Genomic DNA, 23788 nt, shown 5'->3' with positions numbered 1-23788 from the left:
TGTTTTTGAGGAAAATGAATCTGAGGAAGTGACGATAGCCACGGTGTGGGAAGCTCATAAGGCCTATATTAGAGGAATCCTAATGGCAATAGGAGCAAAAAAGAAGAGGGAAAGAAGAGATAAAATAAATGTGCTTTTGGGTGAACTCTGATCTAGAGCAGATACATAAAAATAGAGCAACAAAAGAGATAATGCAGAATATATAAAAGAGAAGAATTAAATAATTTCCTGGAAGAAGATAAAAGGAGAGTGCACAACAGAATGGCAATTGAGTGGTATAGATGGGGAGACCAGGAAAGTATCTAATGAGGGTTCAGAGGAAGAAAATATTTAGGAATTATAAAGAGAAAATAAGAGATAACAAAGAAGAATTGGTGTATTCAACAAAAGATATAGTAAAAGTGTTTAAAGAATACTATAATAAGCTATATAATAATAAACCCCATGGTACCATAGGAGAGGAGGAAGTAAGAAAAAGAGAAAGAAGACAGGCATATATAAAAAAGGCGGGATTGCCAAAATTAAGTGAAGAACAACTAAAATCTCTTGAAATACCAATAACTCAGGAAGAAATACACATAGCATTAAAAAGTACTGCTGCTGGGAAAAGTCCAGGACTCAACAGATACACAGTGAGATATTATAAAAATATGAAGAAATATTACTACCCAAATTGAGGACATATATGAATGCTTTGGGAGGAGAGATGGAAATGAGAAGGGAATCCCTACAAGCTCATGTGGTACTCATACATAAGGAAGGCAAAGATGTCACTCACTGTTCAAGCTATAGACCGATTTCCTTATTAAATATAGATACTAAACTATATGCAAAAGTTTTGGCAAATAGACTGAAATACTTAATGCCGGAATGGATACATATAGATCAAGTAGGGTTCGCCCCAGGGAGGGAGGGTAGAGACAACGGATTAAGATCATTGCTTCTTATACAAAAAAGTAGGAAGGAAAAAACACCTGTGGTGGTTCTTTCTTTTCAAATCTTTTTTTATTAGGTTTTAAACACAAACATGTCAACCACAATACAGGTACAGATTAGGGAGGAAACACAGCTTTTTCTAAGTGCTATAATATACATACATGACCTAGATATGCGTAAAATATCAAGGATAGCAAATATAGAGAAGGTATACTTCCAGTCAAAATAAGTACATAAACAAAACATACCATATATGCATAGCGTTTTGCTGAATCCATTCTCCAAAGACCCAACAAAGCGGGCCCACCTGAGCCTGGTTAATAGGTAACAAGGAGCAAATAAAGAGTGAAAGAACCATGCCAGAAGTTGTTCTAAGAGTGTCGCATAATAATACATAGGTAATACGGGTAGACCCATTCCTTCTTTCGATTTGTGTTTCGTAAGTGCCAGAAATGGGATCCGCGTTTTTTTACCTTCTAGATACATTTTTTTATAGCCAGCTCCAATTTATAGAAATCGTTCCGAGGGATGAGAATTGGAATTGTTTTAAAATAATACAGGATCTTAGGGAAGATTAACATCTTAAATGCTGCTATTCTGCCTATCCACGAAGTTTCAAACTTGTCAAGCTTTTGCATTTCTAGCAGAGAAGATTGATAGTTTTTCAAAGTTATTTTTAAAAGTGTGGGAAGACGGGGCTGATATACAAATACCAAGGCAATCCAACCTCTTGCTGGTCCACTGGTAAGGAAATTTATCCTTGAGAGAGCCTAGAGGGCCTTTCTTAATTGCAATAGGGAGGGCACAAGATTTAGTGATATTGAGTTTATAATAAGATACTGCTCTAAAGGACACAAAGGAATCCAAAATTTCAGTGAGAGACTGCATCGGGTCAGTGACCGTAAGGATTACATCGTCCGCAAACAGACCTATTTTATGGGAAGTAGATGCCACTTGGATACCTGATATCCGTGGGTTGGATCTGATTTCCTCCACTAAGGGTTCCATCACCAGTGAAAAAATTATAGGGGATAGAGGACAACCCTGTCTCGTACCATTGGTAATAGTGAAAGGGGCTGATAGCGCATTAGACGTGAACACCTGAGCGGAAGGAACAGTGTACAATGCCATAATGGCCGACTTTATGAAGCCAGTTATCCCGAATTTGGTTAGAGTAGCATCCAAATACCTCCAATGAACCCTATCAAATGCTTTCTCGGCATCCAATGCCAAGAACACAGCCTGAAGACCCTTTGATTCCATGAAGTGCATCAAATTGAGAATCCTACGAGTGCCATCTGCGGCCTGGCGGCCTTTAACAAACCCCACCTGGTCCGCTTGGATAAGAAGGGGAGTAATATTTAGTAAGCGATCAGCTATAATTTTAGCATACATTTTAAGATCAGTATTTAAAAGTGAGATTGGCCTGAAATTTTGAAGACGGTCCGGGGCTTTCCCCGGTTTGGGCAAAGTGACTATAATAGCCTTCAGCATCTCCGATGGGAATTCGGATTTCAGTATAGCTTCGTCATAAGTCTTTTTAAGATGAGGTACTAAGATGGATTGGAATTCTTGATAATATTCCTCAGAGAAGCCATCTGCCCCTGGGGATTTCCCTTTAGGCAGTGCTTTAATAGCCATACTTATCTCGGATTCCTAAATAGGTTGGTTAGGCAGTGTTAATTTATCTAAAAATTTTTGGATAAGCTCTGGGGTGGGTTGGGGAGTGTTAGGGTCCTCTTTAAGATTATATAGTTGAGAGTAGTAAGAGCGGAACGCGTCCGCTATTTTATTGGGATGATGTGAAGTTTTATTGGAAACAGGGTCAACAATTGACGTTAGTTTAGATTTTGATTGTCTAATAGTAAGGTATCTCGCTAACATCTTGCACGCTTTATTCCCTTGTGTATAAAAGGTAGTTTTGGCTCTTTTCAAATTTATTGCGTGTCGCCAAGACATAAGGGTTCCAAGTTCAAGCCTGGCGTTTTGGAGGTCCTGTAGGACATTAGGAGATAAGGATTGCTTATGAAGGTTTTCTAGTCTAGCTATTTTGTGGACCAATTCTGAAAAAGATTTATTCCTATCACGTCTATCCTGTGAAGCCAATTTCAAAAGAATACCTCTACAATACGCTTTATGTGCGCACCATGTGCTAAAGACATTCGTAATAGAGGGGGAATTAACATAAAAAAAATTCCTGTAAAGCTGTGGTGAGAGTAGAATGAAAAGCAGGGTTGTAATACATAGATACATTGTTACGCCATAAAAACACTGGAGAAAATTTTAAGGATTCCTCAATAGTCAGAGAAATAGGTGCATGATCCGACCACGTCATGGGGTAAATATCTGCATTAGTAACCTTTTGTAATAATTGAATATCCGTCAGGAAGAAGTCAATTCTTGAGTAGGAATTGTGTGGTGCTGAGAAATGCATATAGTCCCTTTCTGAAGCGTGTAGACATCTCCATGGGTCATACAGATTAGCCTCTGACATCACATTAGCAAGAGAATGTCTTAGTTTGCGAGTAGAGTGTGAGACGTCCAAGAAGGTATTATTAATAGCGTTGAAATCTCCACAAAATAGTAGGAATCCCTTCTGGATTTTTGCCACCTTTTTCCACAAGGAATTGAAAAAGTGGACTTGATGAACATTGGGGGCATAGATATTGACAATGGTACAAGTGATATTGTTGATTTTACATACTATAATTAGGTATCTTCCTTTGCTATCAGCTTCTTGGGACAGCAACGAAAATGCTACAGAATTACGAATGGCTGTGAGAATGCCACATTTCTTATTCGGGCCATTGAATGTATAGATATGTGGGAATAAGCGATGCGAGCAGAGTGGGGCTTTAGTAGAAGCAAAATGTGTTTCTTGAACACAAATCACGTCGACAGCCAATCTTTGTGCTTCTCTCCACATCAAGTGGCATTTAAATGGGCTATTGAGGCCGTGAGTGTTCATAGGTACGATTTTTAAAACCATGATGTATATAAGGTGGATGATGTAGTAGTGCCCTCAAGTGGTGTAATGAGGAATAGCGTAGAAAAAATTGTGAGCCAGGTGGATATGCTTACAGGATCCGCAGAGGTCCAGCACGAGGTGAAGGTTTGTTTCTTCATCTTGCGAGAGAAAAGTGGTTTAGTGTATGTCCATGCTTGGTCACTTCCGGTGCTCTGTAGGAAGAAAGTTATCAAAAAAGAAGAAAAAAAATAGAAGAAAACAAAAATAACAGTCAACAATAAACTTTGTGTTAAGTTAATCACTTCAACAGGTGGGTGTTCAATGCCAAGAGGCGCAGCATAATAGTGGCTGTCTAGGTGTACAGCAGGTAGGCAACAGAGGGTTGGAAGGCACGGGAGAAAACTCAGCGCAGAATCACATCCCACCACTTGTTCCCAATCAGGAGGTATTTTGCTAGAAGAGCCTTTGGTAGGAATTGAGACATCCTCAGCCGGCAGGAGGCCCCACTTTCTGGCTAGTTGGAATTCCTCTGCTTCAGATTTGACCGTTAGAACACGGTTGTCTTTGGTGATAAGCAGTTTGGTAGGGAAGCCCCATTGGTATTTGATATCATGGTTTCGTAGCAACTTCGTAAAGGATAGTAACTTTTTGCGGGCTAGTATGGTATGTTGGGAGAGGTCAGTGAACAAGGAGATCCCAGTGTAGTGGTCTGGGAGCGGGCTGTTTTTTCAGGCGAATAGCATGAGTTCCTCTTTAACGTGATAAAAATGGATTCTCGCTATGGTATCTCTTGGAATATGAGCGGCTAGGAAAGAAGGCTTTGGCAGTCTGTGGGCCCTGTCTAATACTACTTCTCTGTCCGGAGTATGGGGCAGCAGAGCAGAGATCATTTGTTGAATATATTTGCGTAATTCAGCGTTACAGATACTTTCGCCGATACCTCTGAATTTATTATTATTCCTGCGGGACTGGTCCTCCAGATCAGCCATTTTCGCCTTTAATGCTGTTAAGTCATCATCAGCGTCATTATGTGCGTCCACTAATTCGTTATGGGCTTTAGCGAGTTCCCCCATTTTAGTCTCCACGTGAGTTACCCTTTCGCCCATGCATTCAATATCTTTGTTAACTTGCACCACAAAGCCCATCATATCTTTATGCAGGGAGCCTTTAAGTGAAATTAACATATCTTTCAATACTGCAGACGTGAGTGGCAAAGATTCTGCAGGGTAATCTTCCAGTTGTTCCACAAGCTCAGTAGTGGAATTATGTAGGGATATATTGTGCAGGCTCTCATCCCCATGCTGTGCCTCTGGGGAGCAGTGTTGCCTTTGCTTTTGTGGGCTATTTGTAGGGGACGACTGAGCAGAGCCTGCAGTCTGTGCTGGGCTAGAGGGATGAGGTGGAGAGGAGCTGTCATTCCCCCTCACATGTCCCTGACTCCTGGGAGAGGAACACAGTCCATTGCCATCTTGAGGGAAGGGGCCTCCCGCCTGAGTAAAAAACTCAGTCAATTTGCGGGGCCCCTCATTCTTCCATTTCCCCATCTAGCATCCTCGATGCCCCCCTCTTTCCGAGGGCTGTCTAGTTGGCGGGTTTCCCCGCTGACACCTGTCGCTTGTCAGAGCTGCGGGACTCGGCCGCTCTGAGAGCTCTCTCAGTGTGCGGCCTTCTCCGTCTGCTGCCGGCCACGCCCCCCTCCGTGGTGGTTCTTTCGATAGATGTTGAAAAGGCATTTGATAGAGTAAATTGGGGATTTATGTTGGATACTTTGGAAGTGCTGGGAATGGGACCTAGAATGAGAGAATGGATAAGGAAACTATATAGTCAACCTTCGGCAGCAATCATGGTTAATGGGGAGTTATCAGAATACATTAGGATGCAGAACGGAACTAGACAGGGATGCCCTTTGTCTCCACTGTTATATGTATTATCTCTGGAATTGCTCTTGGCTACCATCAGGAATAATATAGATATAAAAGGAATCTGGGTAGGAGAGACGGAGCATAAGGTGGCAGGTTATGCAGAAGATTTGCTGTTTTATGTAGGAAACCCAAGGATAACATTGCCATGTTTAATGAAATCTTTAAAAGAATATGGCAAGGTGTCAAATTTAAAAATTAATCCAACTAAAACAGAGATTTTAAATATAAACCTTTTACAGACAGAGAAAAAAAAGTTATAGGAGGAATTCACCTTTGTTTGGAAAGAAAGAGAATTAAAATATCTTGGTATAAAATGAACTGTATCTCTAAAGAATTTATACAAAATAAATTACATCCCGTTATTAAATGAGATTAAGGATGAAATAAAGAAACTAGGATGGGGATGTCAGTCATGGGTGGGACGGATAAACCTGATAAAAATGATAATTGTTCCAAAAATCTTATACAAATTTCAAATGATACCAATCAAATTACCAGAGGGGTATTTTAGAATAATTAAAACATTTTTAACAAGATTTATATGGAGGAGTAAGAAGCCTAGAATAAGTTATGAATAAGTTATGAAATGAGATAAAGAGAAAGAGGTCTTGGGAGTGCCAGACCTGAAAAGATATTATAATTCACTGTTAATGCCATTAGGATCCACAGAGTTTTTTCCACCGGGTAAAGAAAGTATCACAGGGAAGTGGATAAAGAAGAAAGATGTCCAATTACAAGATATAATGAAGGTAGAGGAAACACGTACACTTAGTGAATAGAAAGTAAGAGGGAAATATTTTCCAGGATGGACGAATGGCGATATGGTCAACTAAAACACTTTATAGGAAACCTCCCAAAGCCATTAAGAAAAAAAGAAGATTGGAACCCCTTTGAGCACTTAGTACATTCACAGGGAGATGGGAGGCATAGGATTTTAAAAATATATAAGATTCTTACAGGATTAGTCACGGTTAAAGGACCACTATTTATAGAGAAATGGAAAAGAGATACAGGAGTAAAAATGGATGAAGGAAAACAGAAGAAAATATATAGTTTAAGTCACGGAAATGTAAATATGAGAGAGGTTGAAATGAATTACATGTGTTTGGTTAGATGGTATATAACACCGAGTGTAGCACATACAATAAGCGGAGATAATTCACCTTTGTGTTGGCGAGGATGCGGAGGGAGAGGTACGATGTTTCACATATGGTGGGAGTGTCACAAAATTCAAGAATATTGGGGGGGTATTGTGCGTTTAATTCAAGAAATAACAGCGATTAATATCTCAAAGGACCCAGTAGCCTGTCTTTTATATGGTACCGAGCTATCAGTAAAAAAATATAAAAAATCTGGGTTATTGTACTATTTGAGTGCAGCGAAGGGCTTGATACACAAGTTTTGGAGAGAACAAGTACCGAAAATAAAGGACTGGGTGGATAGGGTAGAGAAGACGTATAGAATAGAGGAACTTTATCATATGGAGGAGGATAAAATGGAGGTTTTCCGTATAAGGTGGTAAAAGTGGGAAAAATTTTAAAAATCAAGCCTTGTACCTAGAATATGTACAATAACTGTAGTATTAAAGTAATATTAAATTCGGATTAGGAATTATTGAAAAAGAAGGTAAGAGCATAATCAGGGCTGAGAGGGGTGGGGGGAGAGGGAGAGGGGTAAAAGTGTACTAGATGAGTGGTAATGTTTTGATATAAGGAGATACATGAAATTGAAAATATTTTATGTATATGTTTGTTTTATTAGCTTTTGTATACATGAAATGGTAACTGAAAAATAAATAAAATATTAAATTATAAAAAAAAGATAACCACCCTTTTATATGTCATAGCTGATCATTATTGGCGTTTCATAGCTGTTCTACGTTATTGTTACTGCAATCATCAGTTTTAATGCATTTGTCTATTGAAATGCTTGAGATGATTGTAGCCGTATTAGTGCATTTGCTACAGGAACAATTGAGTACTGTCCGTGATACTTTTTTTTATTTGCACTAACATACAATTTTGAGGACAAGCTTTCGGGGAATGTCCCCTTCTTCAGGTCTAAGCAGTACTGAGTACTGCTTAGACCTGAAGTACTGCTTAGACCTGAAGAAGGAGACATTCCCCGAAAGCTTGTCCTCAAAATTGTATGTTAGAAACAATTGACTACTGTCCGTGATACTATTTTTATTTGCACTATTGAAATGCAGATTTTACTCTTTCCTATCAAATGTTCAAATTTAGTTTGTTGGCCTGTAGAAAGCTAAAAGTGTTTCCTTATCTGTTACAATAAAAACTGGAGGTGTATTCTGTGTGGCAGTTTGAAGAACTAAGGATGTGAGATATTTAGGTGTATCATCCAAAGCCATTCTGAGAGCTAGTCGAACAGAAAGTAGGCTGCAAAAAAGAGAATTAGAGGGAAAAGTTAAGGCCACCCAGCAAGTCCCTACCTGAGCTGATTTCAAAGTTGAGGGCTTACTTCTAACTACAGCAGTCTGGTTTAGTTATTGGGTTGGCTGATAAATCACTGTTAAGGATCCGCCAGGTGGTGCCTCTGGCAGCCCACTGGACAGGAATACCCAGAGCGTGGAGTCTAAGTCCCAGTCTGCGTGTTCACCAGGGCCCCTGATGGTGGGGATGGACTTGAAGCAGACCAGGACCAGGTCACGACCTCCGAGCAATCCCACCTGTGGTAGAGGGAACCTCCGGGGATGGATACAGGAGGAGAGCCAGATGTGAGGAGGCCGGCAGGCCCAGGCAGGATGGATGGATGGACGGATGGATGGACGGATGGTAGTCAAACTAGCCAGTTGTCACCGTGGGGGCAGTGAGGTACAGAATCGGCAGGCAAAGGATAGTCAGGTCACACGCAGAGTCAGTAATGGAATGGTCAGTCTGCAGAAAGGTCAAACAAGCCGGGGGTCAGGACAGGAGAAGGCAGCGTAGTCAGGGCAATCCGGGTCAAGAACAGGAGAAGGCAGCGTAGTCAGGGCAATCCGGGTCAAAATAACACAATCACAGGGGTACAGGAACTCAGGTAACAGGATAAGACCTTGCGGCGATTTGTGACAGCGCAGGGCATCTTTAAATACCGCGCCCTGCGCTGTCATTGGCCGCCCAGCGTGTACTCGCGGCGCCTACTGCGCATGCGCGAGTCTCCCTCAGCCGCGGCCGGCCGGGACCTAGTGCCCGTATCCCGGCGCGAGCCGCCGAGACTGCGCATGCGCCGGACGAGACACCGCGGCGGACCCTGACAATCACAGTGTGGGTAATGAACAAGTAACAAATACAAAAGGAGAGGTGTCATATTTTGGAGCCCTTGCACATGGGTAGTATCTGTTCAATCTCAGCAGGGGATGCTAGACTGATCACCTGCTGAATCAGATCAGAATGTTACAGGTGCCACATTTGTCACATTCAGGTCTGTTTTGAATTTTCATCTATGGAAAAACAGGACCATGTAATCCCTATGGGAAGATGATGCAAGTGAACTTGTGTCCACCTATATTTACCCACCTTTGGTCTGCAAAGGTTTTCTGTTTGGTCAAACGAATCTGAACAGACCCAGAGGTAGATGAATGTAACTACTTACATCCATCCACCCATAAGGATGTATTGCTGACCATTATGACCCTTGTAAACAGGGGTCAAAAATTGGACAGACTCTGTTCTCACTGGAGGAGGTATCCAATGCTATTGTTTTCTTCACCAGTTGAAAATCACTGGGTCCCGACGGGCTTCTGATAGAATGGTATAAGCATTATATGGAAGATGTATCCTCTAGATAAGTTTACATGAAGACTGTTTGCGCACTAGTTCTCTGCCTCAGTCCTTTTATGAAGCCCATGTGGTTCTGTTAGCCAAGCCAGATAAGGATCCCCAGCAGTGTGCCTCCTATAGGCCCATTGCTCTTTTGAGCAGGGACTTAAAAATTCTTACAAACATTTTAGCCACCAGACTATCCAGCTTTATGCCGCATAAGGCAACTGATATTAATTTAAATATTAATTTAAGACGGGTTTTCACAAACACACTGAGTTGCATCCTGAAGGTCCAGATACACATGCTCTGGTCTTTTTAGACCTAGAGAAGGTGTTTGATTCTGTGATTTGGGGGTATATGAGGAAGATTCTAGTTCGTATGGGTTTTGAGGAGGTATTTCTTAAATGGATTGGCTTACTTTATGATTGTCCAGTAGCTGCTACCAAATCCGGAGGTAGGATTTCAGTCCCCTTCCCTGTCAGCAGGGGCACAAGGCAGGGTTGCCCCTTGGTCACCCAGACTTTTTGCCATGATGATGGAGCCTAGTGCTCTGGCCCTACGAGCCTCCCCCTTGGTGCAGGGCATTCAGGTAGACAGTTTGGTTGAAAAAGACAGCTTTATATGCTGATGATGTGTCCTTTTTTGGTTGACCCTGTAGTGTATCTGCCTGCTGCTCTGAACATCCTAGATCATATGACCTTATTTTCTCGCTTGAGGGTGGACCTTGATGGAGGACTGACTTTTGTTAACCTCAGCCATCTACCTCGGTCCTCCAGTGGGTGACCCAGGTTAAATATGTGGGGTTAAATATTACCAAATCAGTCTTTGTTTTAATTCGGCTAAATGTCACGCCTATAGTTACCCTTCTTAACTGCTTCCCACCTGGCCACTGCACATAAACGGCCAGGTGGGAGCTTCATCATTCTGAGTGGACATTCAAGAACATACTTCAGAACATGCACACAAGTGCGGCCTCGTGGCCTTGCAGCTGCGAGCTCTCAGTGTGCCTGTGTCCCTTGGACACAGCGCAACACCGCTCGGCAGAAGGGCCCTCTGATTGGTCCTTCTGATCACGACGGCTCAATCACAGACGTAATGTGATGTCAACAAAGCCGCCATTCAGTTGCACGGCTCTGCCTCTCCTCACACAGAGCCCGTGAGTGAGGAGAAACAGAGCCAATCAGCGAGTACACACAAGCACATCACCCATTCATCACCCTGCCACAGTACCAGTGCTCCACATCTGTCCCAGTGCCAATGATCAACATCAGTCCTAGTGAGCCACATCTGTCCCAGTACCAGTGATCCACAGCTGTCCCAAGTGACAGTGATCCACATCTTTCACAGTGCCAGTAATACACATCTGTGATTCACATCTGTCACAGTGCCAGTGATCCACATCTGTCACTGTACCCGTGACCCACATCTGTCAACTTACCCTTACACATTTGTCACAGTACTAGTGACCAACATCTGTCATACAGTATCAGTGATCCACATCCGTCACGGTGTACCAGTGGTCATCCACATCTGCACCAGTGATCAACATCTGTCACGGCCTACCAGGGTCAAAGCCACATCTGTCACAGTTTACGAGTGCTCATGATCTGTTACAGAGTACCAGTGTCAAATCAACATCTGTACCAGTGATAAACCTTTGTACCAGTGAATATCAAAATGTCTAAAAAATTATACACCAGCAAGGAGGCTTTCCAGATACTGAGTATGATGGATGAGAGTAGCAGGGAACTCTCTTTGTCAGACTAAGATTCTGAGTATGAGCCAATTGAAAGCAGTGGGTCAGCAACAGATTCTGAGGAGGAGAGAGTTCAAACAAAGAGGTTCAGGAGATCTGAGGAGGAGCAGGCATCCACCAGTAGCGCAGTGGCGAGTACAAGCAGTGCAGCACTCCCAGATGATAGGCAGGCATCCAAGGGTAATTCCATTGTCCTGGTGCTTCAGGGCCTTCAAAATTGTGATAGGTAGTCAGGAAATGAGATGTGTAATTTATGCCTCCAGAACGCCTGTAGGTCATACTTGGATGTTGGGCCTCTGTATGTGGCCAGGCTGTGGAAAAGTCTTACACATGTGGTATCCCCATACTCAGGAGGAGCAGCAGAATGTGTTTTGGGGTGAAGCTGCAAGTATGCATATGCTCTGTGAGAGGAATAACCTGTTAAAAAAACAGTTGTGTGAAAAAAAAAAAAGTATTTACTCTCTTCATTTTCCAAAGAATTGTGGGAAAAAAATTACAGGTTCAAAAAACTCACCCTGCATCTTACTAAATACCTTGGAATGTCTACTTTCCAAAAAGTCATTTGAGGGGTATTTGTACTGTCCTGGCTTGTTAGTGTCTCAAGAAATGAGATAGGCCATCAGTACATCAGGTTTGATCAGGTGTGTTCAATTTTCAATGATTGGTACCATAGATTGTATACTCTAACTTCCACACAGACCAAATAATACACAGCGATTTGGATTATTTTTACCAAAGCAATGTAGCAGTATAAATTTTGGCCCAAATTTATGAAGAAAAATTACTTATTTGCAAAATTTTATAACAGAAACAAAGAAAAATGTGTTTTTTGTTTTCTTAGCAGGTTAGTTCATGTTTGTGCACAGATGGCTAACAAGACCCTTTGATGATGCAGCTGTTGCCCTACAGGCGGCCATAGTGGGATCCTATGAAGCTTTAGCACACCTTGTTCATTGAGGTTGTAAATACCCACACTCGCAAACTATATCTATGAGATCTGTGATGTGGGCCTGGAAGGTGGTACATAAGGGTGATTTTGGGGGACCCTTACCCCCCTCCCCTCATGCTTCACTCTGGAGAAACCACCATTTAGGATCCAATAGTGTGGAAGCACTATTAGGTCAAAACAATTGGGTTTTCCGGCCCTTTGATGCATTGAACGCTTTGCATCACCTTTCAAATACTCACTTTTTTAGATTCATACAACATAGACATGCATATCAATCACAGTTTGGGAGTGCTCAAGTCTCTTTCGCTCCCTCTGATATGGAAACTATGCTGCGCGATGAAGACCTGCTTAAACCTTTGTCTACTATACAGTGGGGATCGAAAGTTTGGGCACCCCAGCTAAAAATTTGTATTAATGTGCATAAAGAAGCCAAGGAAAGATGGAAAAATCTCCAAAAGGCATCAAATTACAGATTAGACATTCTTATAACATGTCAACAAAAGTTAGATTTTATTTCCATTATTTACACTTTCAAAATAACAGAAAACAAAAAAATGGCGTCTGCAAAAGTTTGGGCACCCTGCAGAGTTAATATCTTGTACTGCCCCCTTTGGCAAGTATCACAGCTTGTAAACGCTTTTTGTAGCCAGCCAAGAGTCTTTCAATTCTTGTTTGAGGTATCTTTGCCCATTCTTCCTTACAAAAGTCTTCCAGTTCTTTGAGATTTCTGGGCTGTCTGTCACGCACTGCTCTTTTAAGGTCTATCCATAGATTTTCAATTATGTTGAGGTCAGGAGATTGTGAAGGCCATGGCAAAACCTTCAGTTTACGCCTCTTGATGTAATCCCCCGTGGATTTCGAGGTGTGTTTAGGATCATTATCCATTTGTAGAAGCCATCCTCTCTTTAACTTCAGCTTTTTCACAGATGGCATCAAGTTACCATCCAAAATTTGCTGAAATTTTATTGAATCCATTTTTCCTTCTACTCGTGAGATGTTCCCTGTGCCACTGGCTGCAACACAACCCCAAAGCATGATTGATCCAACCCCATGCTTAACAGTTGGACAGAGGTTCTTTTCATTAAATTCTGTGCCCCTTCTTCTCCAAACGTACCTTTGCTCATTCCGGCCAAAAAGTTCCATTTTAACCTCATCGGTCCACAGAACTTGTTTCCAAAATGCATCAGGCTTGTCTATATGTTTATTTGCAAAGTTCAAACGATGATTTTTGTGGGGAGGACGTAGAAGAGGTTTTCTTCTGATGACTCTTCCATGAAGACCATATTTGTACAAGTATCTCTTTATAATGGAATAGTGTACCACAACTCCAGTGTCTGCCAGATCTTTCTGGAGGGATCGTGCAGTCAAACGTGGGTTTTGAATTGTTTTTCTCACAATCCTGCGAGCTGTTCTGTCTGATATTTTTCTTGGTCTTCCAGATCTTGCTTTAACTTCCACTGTTCCTGATGACTGCCATTTCTTAATTACATTCCGAACAGAGGATATTGACATCTGAAAACGCTTTGCTATCTTCTTATAGCCTTCTCCAGCTTTGTGAGCGGCAACTATTTTCAGTTTCAGTTTTCTAGACAACTGCTTAGAAGAACCCATGGTGCTGATTGTTGGGGCAAGGTCAGATGAGTCGGGGCATTTAAAACCTTTGAGATTGACATCATCTGGTCTTCCCAGACGATGATTGAGAACAATCCATGAAACTGGCAGGTCTCAGCTTGGCAAAGGGGGCAGTGCATTCTATAAATTCTGCAGGGTGCCCAAACTTTTGCAGATGCCATTTTTTTGTTTTCTGTTATTTTGAAAGTGTAAATGATGGAAATAAAATCTAACTTTTGTTGACATATTATAAGAATGTCTAATCTGTAATTTGATGCCTTTTGGAGATTTTTCCATCTTTCCTTGGCTTCTTTATGCACATTAATACAAATTTTTAGCTGGGGTGCCCAAACTTTCGATCCCCACTGTATATAGGTTGCCATTTCCCCCAACTCACAGATTACTCACTCAGTGTAAGACCAGCTTGGAATCGGTGATAATGAACATTAGGAGGACATTTGGGATGCCCCATTTGTTAGACTTATTTCTGCTAGAGATTAACTCATACTTTATAAATTTGTTCACAGTGTTTATCGGACTCCTGCTAGGCTAGCTAAAATGTTTGGTAACAGCTCATCCTCCTGCTGGCGTTGCTCAGCCACTGGGGTAGATTTTATGCATGTCTTCTGGGATTGTCCGGCCATTCAGCTATACTGGACTGGAGCGCTTCAGTGTGCCCAGGCTGTCACTACTATACCCCTTAGACTATCTGTAAGGCACTAACTCTGAAGTTTAGTGGATGACTTAGCCCCCACCAAGGCCATACGTACTCTTTTTACCCTTTTATTTTGAATATAAACTTATCATATTATCTTGAAAGAAAGCTGAGGCTCCAACTGTTGCAGCCTGGAAGGCTTTTGTAAACAAGGCCCTCCCAATATATAAGGTTACTTATGCTAATAGAGGGGAACCCCATAAATTGACAAGGTCTTGGGTGGCTTCCCCCCAAATTTTACATATAACTACTCTGCTTACTATTTGGCGGTTTTTCTGGCATGTGAGTTAATGACCTGGACTTTGCAACATCATGATATTTGTTGAGGGACTGGTGTGCTGTATATTTATATGACCTGTAGGATGTTTGTATCTCCTTGTGTTGAGGGGTTTCTTTTTCTCATGAATGTATATGTATGCTTACATTCACTGTAAAACACGAGCATGGTTTCCTCTTATTTGTATTTTGAATGACTACCTAACTTGTGTGTGTAGTCACAGGTTGATACTGTTATTCTGTAGATCATATGAAAAATTGTTAATAAAAAGAATTTTACAAAAAAAAAAAAAAAAAATTGGACAGATGGTTTTGCTCATGTGTAAGGGTCCTTACACAGTTGTCATTCCCTGCAATGGACCCACAATTTGTTGGTGCATTATACAGTTGCAAGAAAAAGTATGTGAACCCCTTGGGATTACGTGGAGTTTTGCATGAATTGGGCATAAAATGTGCTCTGAACGTCATCTAAGTCACAACAATAGAAGAACACAGTCTGCTGAACATAATACTACACAAACATTAGATGTTGCCATGGTTTAATTGCACATAACATGTAAACATTCACAGTGCGGGGAGGAAAAACATTCACAGTGCGGGGAGGAAAAACTCCTGCGCGCCCCAGGGGGCACGCACCCGGCGATCTCCGTGATCGCTGTGTCCTACGGACACAGCTGATCACGTGATGTGGTAAAAGGCCAATCACAGCGGCCTTTTACCACCTGATCAGCGGTGTCCAATGACACGCTGATCAGAGGGAAATGCAAGTGCCGGTTCTCGGCTGCACTTTCCTCACGCTGTCAGATCGCGAGGAAAGTACTGCCGAGAAGCGGCAGTTGTCAGAGCGGGGATCGGCACCGATACTCAGGGCACTGATGATCAGTGCCCTGATGATCGGTGCCCAGCAGTGCCACCCGCAAGTTCCGCCCACCTGTGCCCAGCAGTGCGCCCACTAGCTCCGCCCACCTGTGCCCAGCAGATCACCCACCTGTGCCCAGCAGTGCACCCACCTGTGCCACTCTGCAATTTCACACACCTGTGCCCAGAAGTGCCACCTACCTGTGCCCAGCAGTGCCACCCACCTGTGCCCACCCACCTGTGCCCACCAGTGCCACCCACCTGTGCCCACCCACCAGTGCTGCCCACCAGTGCCACCCACCAGTGCAGCCCAGCAGTGCTGCCAGTCAGTGCCCAGCGGTTGTGCCAGTCAGTGCCGCCAGTCAGTGCCCAGCAGTGATGCCAGTCAGTGCCGTCTATCAGTACCCATCATCAGTGTCACCTATCAGTGCCGCTTATCAGTGCTGCATATTAGTGCCGCCTATCTGTGACACCTCATGAGTGCTGTCTATCAGTGCCGCCTATCCGTGCCACCTCATTAGTACTGCCTATCAGTGCCCTTTAGTGCTGCCTATCAGTGCCGCCTATCAGTGGCGATTAAATACCACCAAAAGAAAGCTCTATTTGTGAGAAAAAAATGATCAAAATTTCATATGGGTACAATGTTGCATGACCGCGCAATTGTCAATCAAAGTGCAGCAGCGCTGAAAGCTGAAAATTGGCCTAGTAAATAAGGGGGTATAAGTGCCTGGTAGGCAAGTGGTTAATGGTTAAAACTGCTGATATAATTAGTTATAAGACAATCAACCAATTGCAAGACAATTATCTCAGGTGTGTGGAAATTTTTGAAAAAACTACTTGTCCAGGGACTAAATCGGTGTCCCAATCTACTTGTCCCTCATGACAATCTATGTGTCCTGATAACAAAAAATAAATTTTAACCAAAACCGTATTTAAATCTGCTTTATGTAATGTCTTTGGCTTTTAAAAGGGGCTTTATGGCAACTTACACGTTTACTATTTTTTAACATTGCGCTGTATATCTCCTCCTCCCCTCACTGCCTGTCTCCAGCACCGAACCCAGGGGACTAGCAGAGAGGGGAGAGACCTTGCAGTGTAATGAGCACTGATTAGCTGCTCATCAGGAAAGGGGAGAGTCTGGCTTATCCTTTATCCCTTTTGCTGCCAGAGCTGTTTTTGCATTTTGTGCACGTTTACAAAATCATTTTAGGCCTGAAGATTACACAAAACTCCAAAACATGATATATTTTCTGAAATTAGAGACCCTAGAGAATAAAATAGTGGTAGTTCCATTTTTTATGTCGCACAATATCACAAAAGTCTAGGAAACGCAAAATTTCAGTAGAAAATACACTTAATTTTAGGGCACAAAAAGCAATTAATCATCCAATTTTTTTGTAAAATATAAATGACCAGATTACATCAAGTAAATAGATATCCAACATGTCAAACCTTAAATTTGTGTGCGCTCGTGAAATGGCAACAAACTTTAGTACCCTATATTTTCTATAGGTGACGCTTCTAAAGCCCCTTATAGGTCATCAGTTTAGCATTACGGAGGAGGTCTGGTGCAAGAATTATTGCTCTAATTCTGATGCGCACAGTGTAACTTGTGTATGACAATCAACGTTTTCATGTGTAGGCACCCCAGTGCATGCTTTTATGTTTGTACCCCTATGTGATGATTTGTGGTGTCCCCTAAATGTCCCCTATGTGATGATTTGTGGTGACAGATTCTTTTTTGAGACATCCAGGGCACTGTGGGCTGTGTGGAAGCAATCGGGCAGCAGCACTGCTGCCCGAATGCTTCCACCTGACAGGTGAGCCCTGCTGCTTGCCTGCAGTGGGGCTAAAGGTAAAAAAAAAAAAAAACTACCTGCCCGGTACTACATGTCCCGGGCATCGGGCGAAATAAATTGAACATTCCTGTATCTTGTAATTTTTTTTTATATTCCTGTTACCAGTTCTATCACTACTAATTTTTGTCATTTGGAATTTCACAAGGCTGCATCCACACCTGAGCAACGTTCTGCTTGAAGTTTGTATCTCTAAAACGTTCAACAAGCCAAATCCCATTCATTTCAATGGCCCCTGTTCACATATGAGCGCTCTGTCGCCTGAAGCAAAAATGCCGGTCGCTCAAAAAAGTACATGTGCTTCTTTTTGGCAGATTACAAGCATTTTTGGCCCCACAGACTTCAATATAAAATGCCTGAAAATGTGTGACGTGAGCGTTTTACAAGCGTTTTGTTGTGTGTTTTCTGCTCAAACAGCAGCTCTCCACCCCTAATTTTCTCCCCCTAGTGCTTTCTATTGGCTAAAAAAATCCTGAAGCTGTAAAACACTTGTAATACACTTCTAAAAATGCTCAAAATCTCTCAAATAAAAATGCCAGTAAAACGCTCAGGTGTGAATGCAGCCTTATGGTAAACAAGCCCTTCCATCCTTAATAAAATAAAACCTTCACTTATCCCATCCTTGCTATTTTGCCGCATGTACTACAACTAAATGACAGAAGCAAGTTTTCACACTTAACCCTTTCGCTGTCAGGCCCTGCACTTTTAAACTCAGGTGGCAAGGCCATTTTTGCAATTTTTCCATTTTTTTTTTATTTTGCTTTTACAACTTTCAGAATTTGTGTAAGACCCAACCCCCAAAACCTTCTGAAAGCATGGGGCCAGTAGAATAAAATGGAAGGTACTACTGTTTTTTTAGGCCCTGTGATATTTGCAAAAATGTTTCTCAAAACAAAATTTTTGCTAAAAATACACTAAAATCATTATTGGAAACATGGCAAAATTTACAAAATTCCTGCTAAATACAAACGTTAATACTGTATTGAGTTATTAAATAACAAATATTTGCAAATTTTAAATTGCACCTTTTTGTGAAATGGGGAAAACGGAAGGTACGCAAAACTGTAAATAAAAACAATTTACTCTAAAAATCTGAGGTTATCATTTTTCACTTACAATTTTCAGAATTTGTAAAAGATCCCCCAAACCATATATTATCTGAAAACACATGACCTGTAGAATTAAACAAAATGTGCTACCAATTTTTTAGGCCTGCAGCAGTTACACAAATGTTCATCAATTGTTATTTTCACTTAAAATACACTAAAGTCAATATTAGTGGATACATACGTGGCAAAATTTACAAAATTTGTACTAAAGTCCTACTAAATATAAAAGCTAAAACTGTATTGAGTTAATAAATAACAAATATTTGGAAATTTTAAAAATTGCTCCTTATTGTGAAATGATGAAAACCGAATGTGCGCAAAACTAAATAAAAACTATTTAGTTTCAAAATCTGGAGGTTGCCATTTTTCACTTACACCTTTCAGAATCTGAAAAGACCCCTCAAACCATACATTTTCTGAAAGTACATGACCTGTAGAATAAAAAAAAGTGCTACTGATTTTTTTAGGCCCCGCAGTACTTAAGCAAATATTTATCAAATCGCTTTTTTTTACTAAAAATACACTAAATTATTAGTGCACACAAACACGCATTACTTTTTTAATTCCTGCTAAATTGCTTCTATGGCCCTGTTCACATGGGGTGTACTAAAATGTATGGTCGTGGAGGGCCAAGTTTACCTGCATTGGGATGCCCAGGTGTTCCATGCATCCCCATGCAGGCAGTCCCATTCATGTCAATTGGGATGCAACAACTGCATGGGCATTGCTGCTGCTCTCAATCTGACATCTGTGTCGGTTTGGGTGTACGACCCTGAACATAGCATGAGCTAAGGAACATGCACCTGGACCTACATGAATGTCAAACTGGGAGCAACAGATGTGCTGGTGCAGGGGAATATACTGTGTATGCCCTGTGTAAATAAGGCTTTACTATTAAGGATGCACCGATACCGGTATTGGTAGCGGTGCTGATACCCATCACTTTCATGAGTACTCGTAAAAATTATACCCGAAACCGATACTTTGTGGGGCAATTTGCATCCATATACAAAATGACTGGTCACAAATCGCACTGCTAAGAATGGCATACGATTTGAACAGAAATGCGGTGCAATTCCTGTCTGAATTGCGTGTGGTTTCCTGCACCGCTCCTGCGTGAACCCAGACTGAAATCACTATGACAAGCCTGGGCTCACACAGGAGCGGTGGGAGAACCGCATGGGATTTGGTCAGGAATCACACCGCATTCCTGTTCAGACTGCATGCCATTATTTGCAGTGTGATTGCGACCATTCATTTTGTATGGGCGCAAATCGCACTGCAAAGTATTGGTACTCGGTATCGGCGAGTACTGGACTGAAAGAAGCGGTACATGTATTCGCCGATTTAAAAAAGAAAAAAAAGAAGGGTACTGGTGCATCCCTGCTCAATGTTTTTTTTTTAATTTTTCACTTCAGTTTTTTTTTTTACAATTTTAGTTTTAAATAGGTTATGCTTTCTTCTTTGGGGGGGCTTTGGCAAGATATCGGGGGTAAAAACAGGCCCTTGGTGTCTCTTTTTTGAGATAGAGAAAAGGACTGAAGACAGTCCCTTTCTTTGCAGCCTGCGCTGCACATTACATGACTGACTGAGAACTCTGTATAGAGCCTCCTTTTCATTCATAAGCTGACATAGTAAACACAGTTTACTATGCTCAGTTATAAATGGATATCGTAGCGAACAGTAGTAATTGCTAACTGTATTCACTGAAGGAAAGGAAGGAGCTAGCAAAGACATGTTTACTAACCTCCCCCACCATCCTGACAGCTTGGAGACGGAGCCAGAGCAGCAGCTGCAGGCAGTGGAAGGGAGAGGAGGCAGAGGATCGGTGAGTGGGGGCCAGTAGTGGGGAGGTCAGAGTGGCGAGGGGGGCACTTTTTTCTTTTCTCCAAAACCCCCGCAGCAAACCGGCAGGAGAGGCAGAGAAGGGAAGCCAGCGGCAGGGTATAGCTGTAGGGGATCAGAATTGCTGGTAGGGGGGCCACGGATTGGGGAGGGGGGGGGAAATCGGTGCTGGGAAGGGGGGGGGGGGTAACAGCACAGTGAGAGGGAACATTTAATTAAAAAACAACGTGGCAGCGGGAGGTGGAGATGCTGAAGACATGGAAATAAAGGAAGAGCCAGCACTGATGGGGGAGGGTGGTTACATTTGAGGTGTTTAGCTTTGATCACCGGCTTGTTAGCCGCTAATCAGAGCTATCTGCTTATTCAGCAGTCTGCTGAACAGTTATGCTACGGACCTGGAAGTGTCAGTTTACTCAAACTCATATTTTAGTTATAAAATGTATATAAATCAGTGAGCGCTCTAATAAAAGCAGCTATTGCACTAAAAGGTAACCTCAATACATACAGTCAGGTCCATAAATATTGGGACATCAACACAATTCTAACATTTTTGGCTCTATACACCACCACAATGGATTTGTAATGAAACGAACAAGATGTGCTTTAACTGCAGACTGTCAGCTTTAATTTGAGGGTATTTACATCCAAATCAGGTGAACGGTGTAGGAATTACAACAGTTTGCATATGTGCCTCCCACTTGTTAAGGGACCAAAAGTAATGGGACAGAATAATAATCATAAATCAAACTTTCACATTTTAATACTTGGTTGCAAATCCTTTGCAGTCAATTACAGCCTGAAATCTGGAACGTATAGACATCACCAGATGCTGGGTTTCATCCCTGGTGATGCTCTGCCAGGCCTCTACTTCAACTGTTTTCAGTTCTTGCTTGTTCTTGGGGCATTTTCCATTCAGTTTTGTCTTCAGCAAGTGAAATGCATGCTCAATTGGATTCAGGTCAGGTGATTGACTTGGCCATTGCATAACATTCCACTTTTTTCCCTTAAAAAACTCTTTGGTTGCTTTTGCAGTATGCTTTGGGTCATTGTCCATCTGCACTGTGAAGCGGCGTCCAATGAGTTCTGAAGCATTTGGCTGAATATAAGCAGATAATGTTGCCCGAAACACTTCAGAATTCATCCTGCTGCTTTTGTCAGCAGTCACATCATCAATAAATACAAGAGAACCAGTTCCATTGGCAGCCATACATGCCCACGCCATGACACTACCACCAACATGCTTCACTGATGAGGTGGTATGCTTAGGATCAAGAGCAGTTCCTTTCCTTCTCCATACTCTTCTCTTCCCATCACTCTGGTACAAGTTGATCTTGGTCTCATCTGTCCATAGGATGTTGTTCCAGAACTGTGAAGGCTTTTTAGATGTCGTTTGGCAAACTCTAATCTGGCCTTCCTGTTTTTGAGGCTCACCAACGGTTTACATCTTGTGGTGAACCCTCTGTATTCACTCTGGTGGAGTCTTCTCTTGATTGTTGACTTTGACACACATACACCCACCTCCTGGAGAGTGTTCTTGATCTGGCCAACTGTTGTGAAGGGTGTTTTCTTCACCAAGGAAAGAATTCTTCGGTCATCCACCACAGTTGTTTTCCGTGGTCTTCCGGGTCTTTTGGTGTTGCTGAGCTCCCCGGTGCATTCCTTTTTAAGAATGTTCCAAACAGTTGTTTTGGCCATGCCTTATGTTTTTGCTATCTCTCTGATGGGTTTGTTTTGTTTTTTCAGCCTAACGATGGCTTGCTTCACTGATCGTGACAGCTCTTTGGATCTCATCTTGAGAGTTGACAGCAACAGATTCCAAATGCAAATAGCACACTTGAAATGAACTCTGGACCTTTTATCTGCTCATTGTAATTGGGATAATGAAAGAATAACACACACCTGGCCATGGAACAGCTGAGAAGCCAATTGTCCCATTACTTTTGGTCCCTTAACAAGTGGGAGGCACATATGCAAACTGTTGTAATTCCTACACCGTTCACCTGATTTGGATGTAAATACCCTCAAATTAAAGCTGACAGTCTGCAGTTAAAGCACATCTTGTTCGTTTCATTTCAAATCCATTGTGGTGGTGTATAGAGCCAAAAATGTTAGAATTGTGTTGATGTCCCAATATTTATGGACCTGACTGTATATAAGATCAAAGTGCAGCACTTATATTATAACTAATGTCAGTAGTTAGGACCCAATAAGATATAAATAAATAGTTCATAAAGTGACAATCCGTGCTAGGGTGCCAGTTGCAGTAATGGAAATGCTTCAGTGCTTGTTCTTGAAGATATGGTAAAATTACGCACTCACCAGATGCGTATTGGAAATACGCATGTAAATATACACTCAGAGGCCCCTTTAAGGAAGCGAGGTAGGCCAGGTATAGAATATCCTCCCTCTGGGTGGCATACAGCAGGTGTTCCTGGGTTGAAAAGGAATCCAAACAGCCAGAGGTCCCCTTTAAGGGATGGATGGGTGTTTGCAGCCTGTTTACGGAAACTCCCTCCTCTGGATACTGGGATGGATTACAGCTTATCTCTCGGGTGGGCTCTGAAAATTAATAGCTCAACAGGGGAGCCAAACAAAAGGTGCCCATAGTGTAGTAAATTTGAATAAAGTAATTTATTCCCAAAATGAACAAATTCCAGGTAAAATGCAGTTTTAAAATAAGGACTGACCGTCCACTTTGTAAGATGGCCGCCGGACCTTCACGAGGCTCCGGCAGCGTGACGTCATGGTGTACTGGCTCCTCCGTTTTGTGCCGCACGTCTTCAGAAGGGAATGCCAATACCGCCATGATGTGCGCTGTACGAATATATAGGGAAGATGCGCACTACACCAGTGCCATTTTAGTGAAGGGCAAAGCGTGTGACCGCATGTGCGGGCGCCATTTTGCCATGGATTTACAGGCTGGAGCTTAATCACAGGATGGTAGACAATTAAACTTCTGATAATCTGACACAAATTGCTTGAAATTACTACCGGGGAAAATGTAATGATCAGGAAAAATTATAGTCTACCATTTTAAGGTGCAAGAAAAGCGAAACAAAAATTCAAAACTCTCGGACAGTATACTCAAAAAGTTTAGCGTGAGAAGTGCAGAGGGTTAAAACATAAAGCTATAAAACACTGCGTGACAATTGGCTAGCGTTGATATAAAATAAAAATAAAATTAAATGACATATTGATGCTAGTGTATTAATATGGGGACATCTTA

At 42.0% G+C, this 23788-nt stretch overlaps 1 protein-coding gene across 1 annotated transcript in view; it reads right to left on the bottom strand.

Moving 5' to 3' along the window:
• Positions 1-5558: 5558 nt before the first annotated feature.
• FBXL18 (F-box and leucine rich repeat protein 18) overlaps positions 5559-23788 on the bottom strand; it is a 180855-nt gene continuing 162625 nt past the window's right edge. Inside the window, exon 5 of the mRNA XM_089657202.1 lies at positions 5559-5694. Within this exon, the coding sequence (XP_089513328.1) occupies positions 5559-5694 (136 nt within the window). The remainder of the gene's footprint in view (positions 5695-23788) is intronic.

Source organism: Staurois parvus, unplaced genomic scaffold, assembly GCF_062004578.1.
Source record: "Staurois parvus isolate SC_StPar_1 unplaced genomic scaffold, SC_StPar_1.0 ptg000975l, whole genome shotgun sequence".
Lineage (NCBI taxonomy): Eukaryota > Metazoa > Chordata > Amphibia > Anura > Ranidae > Staurois > Staurois parvus.
This window is presented reverse-complemented; position numbering and strand designations above follow the sequence as displayed.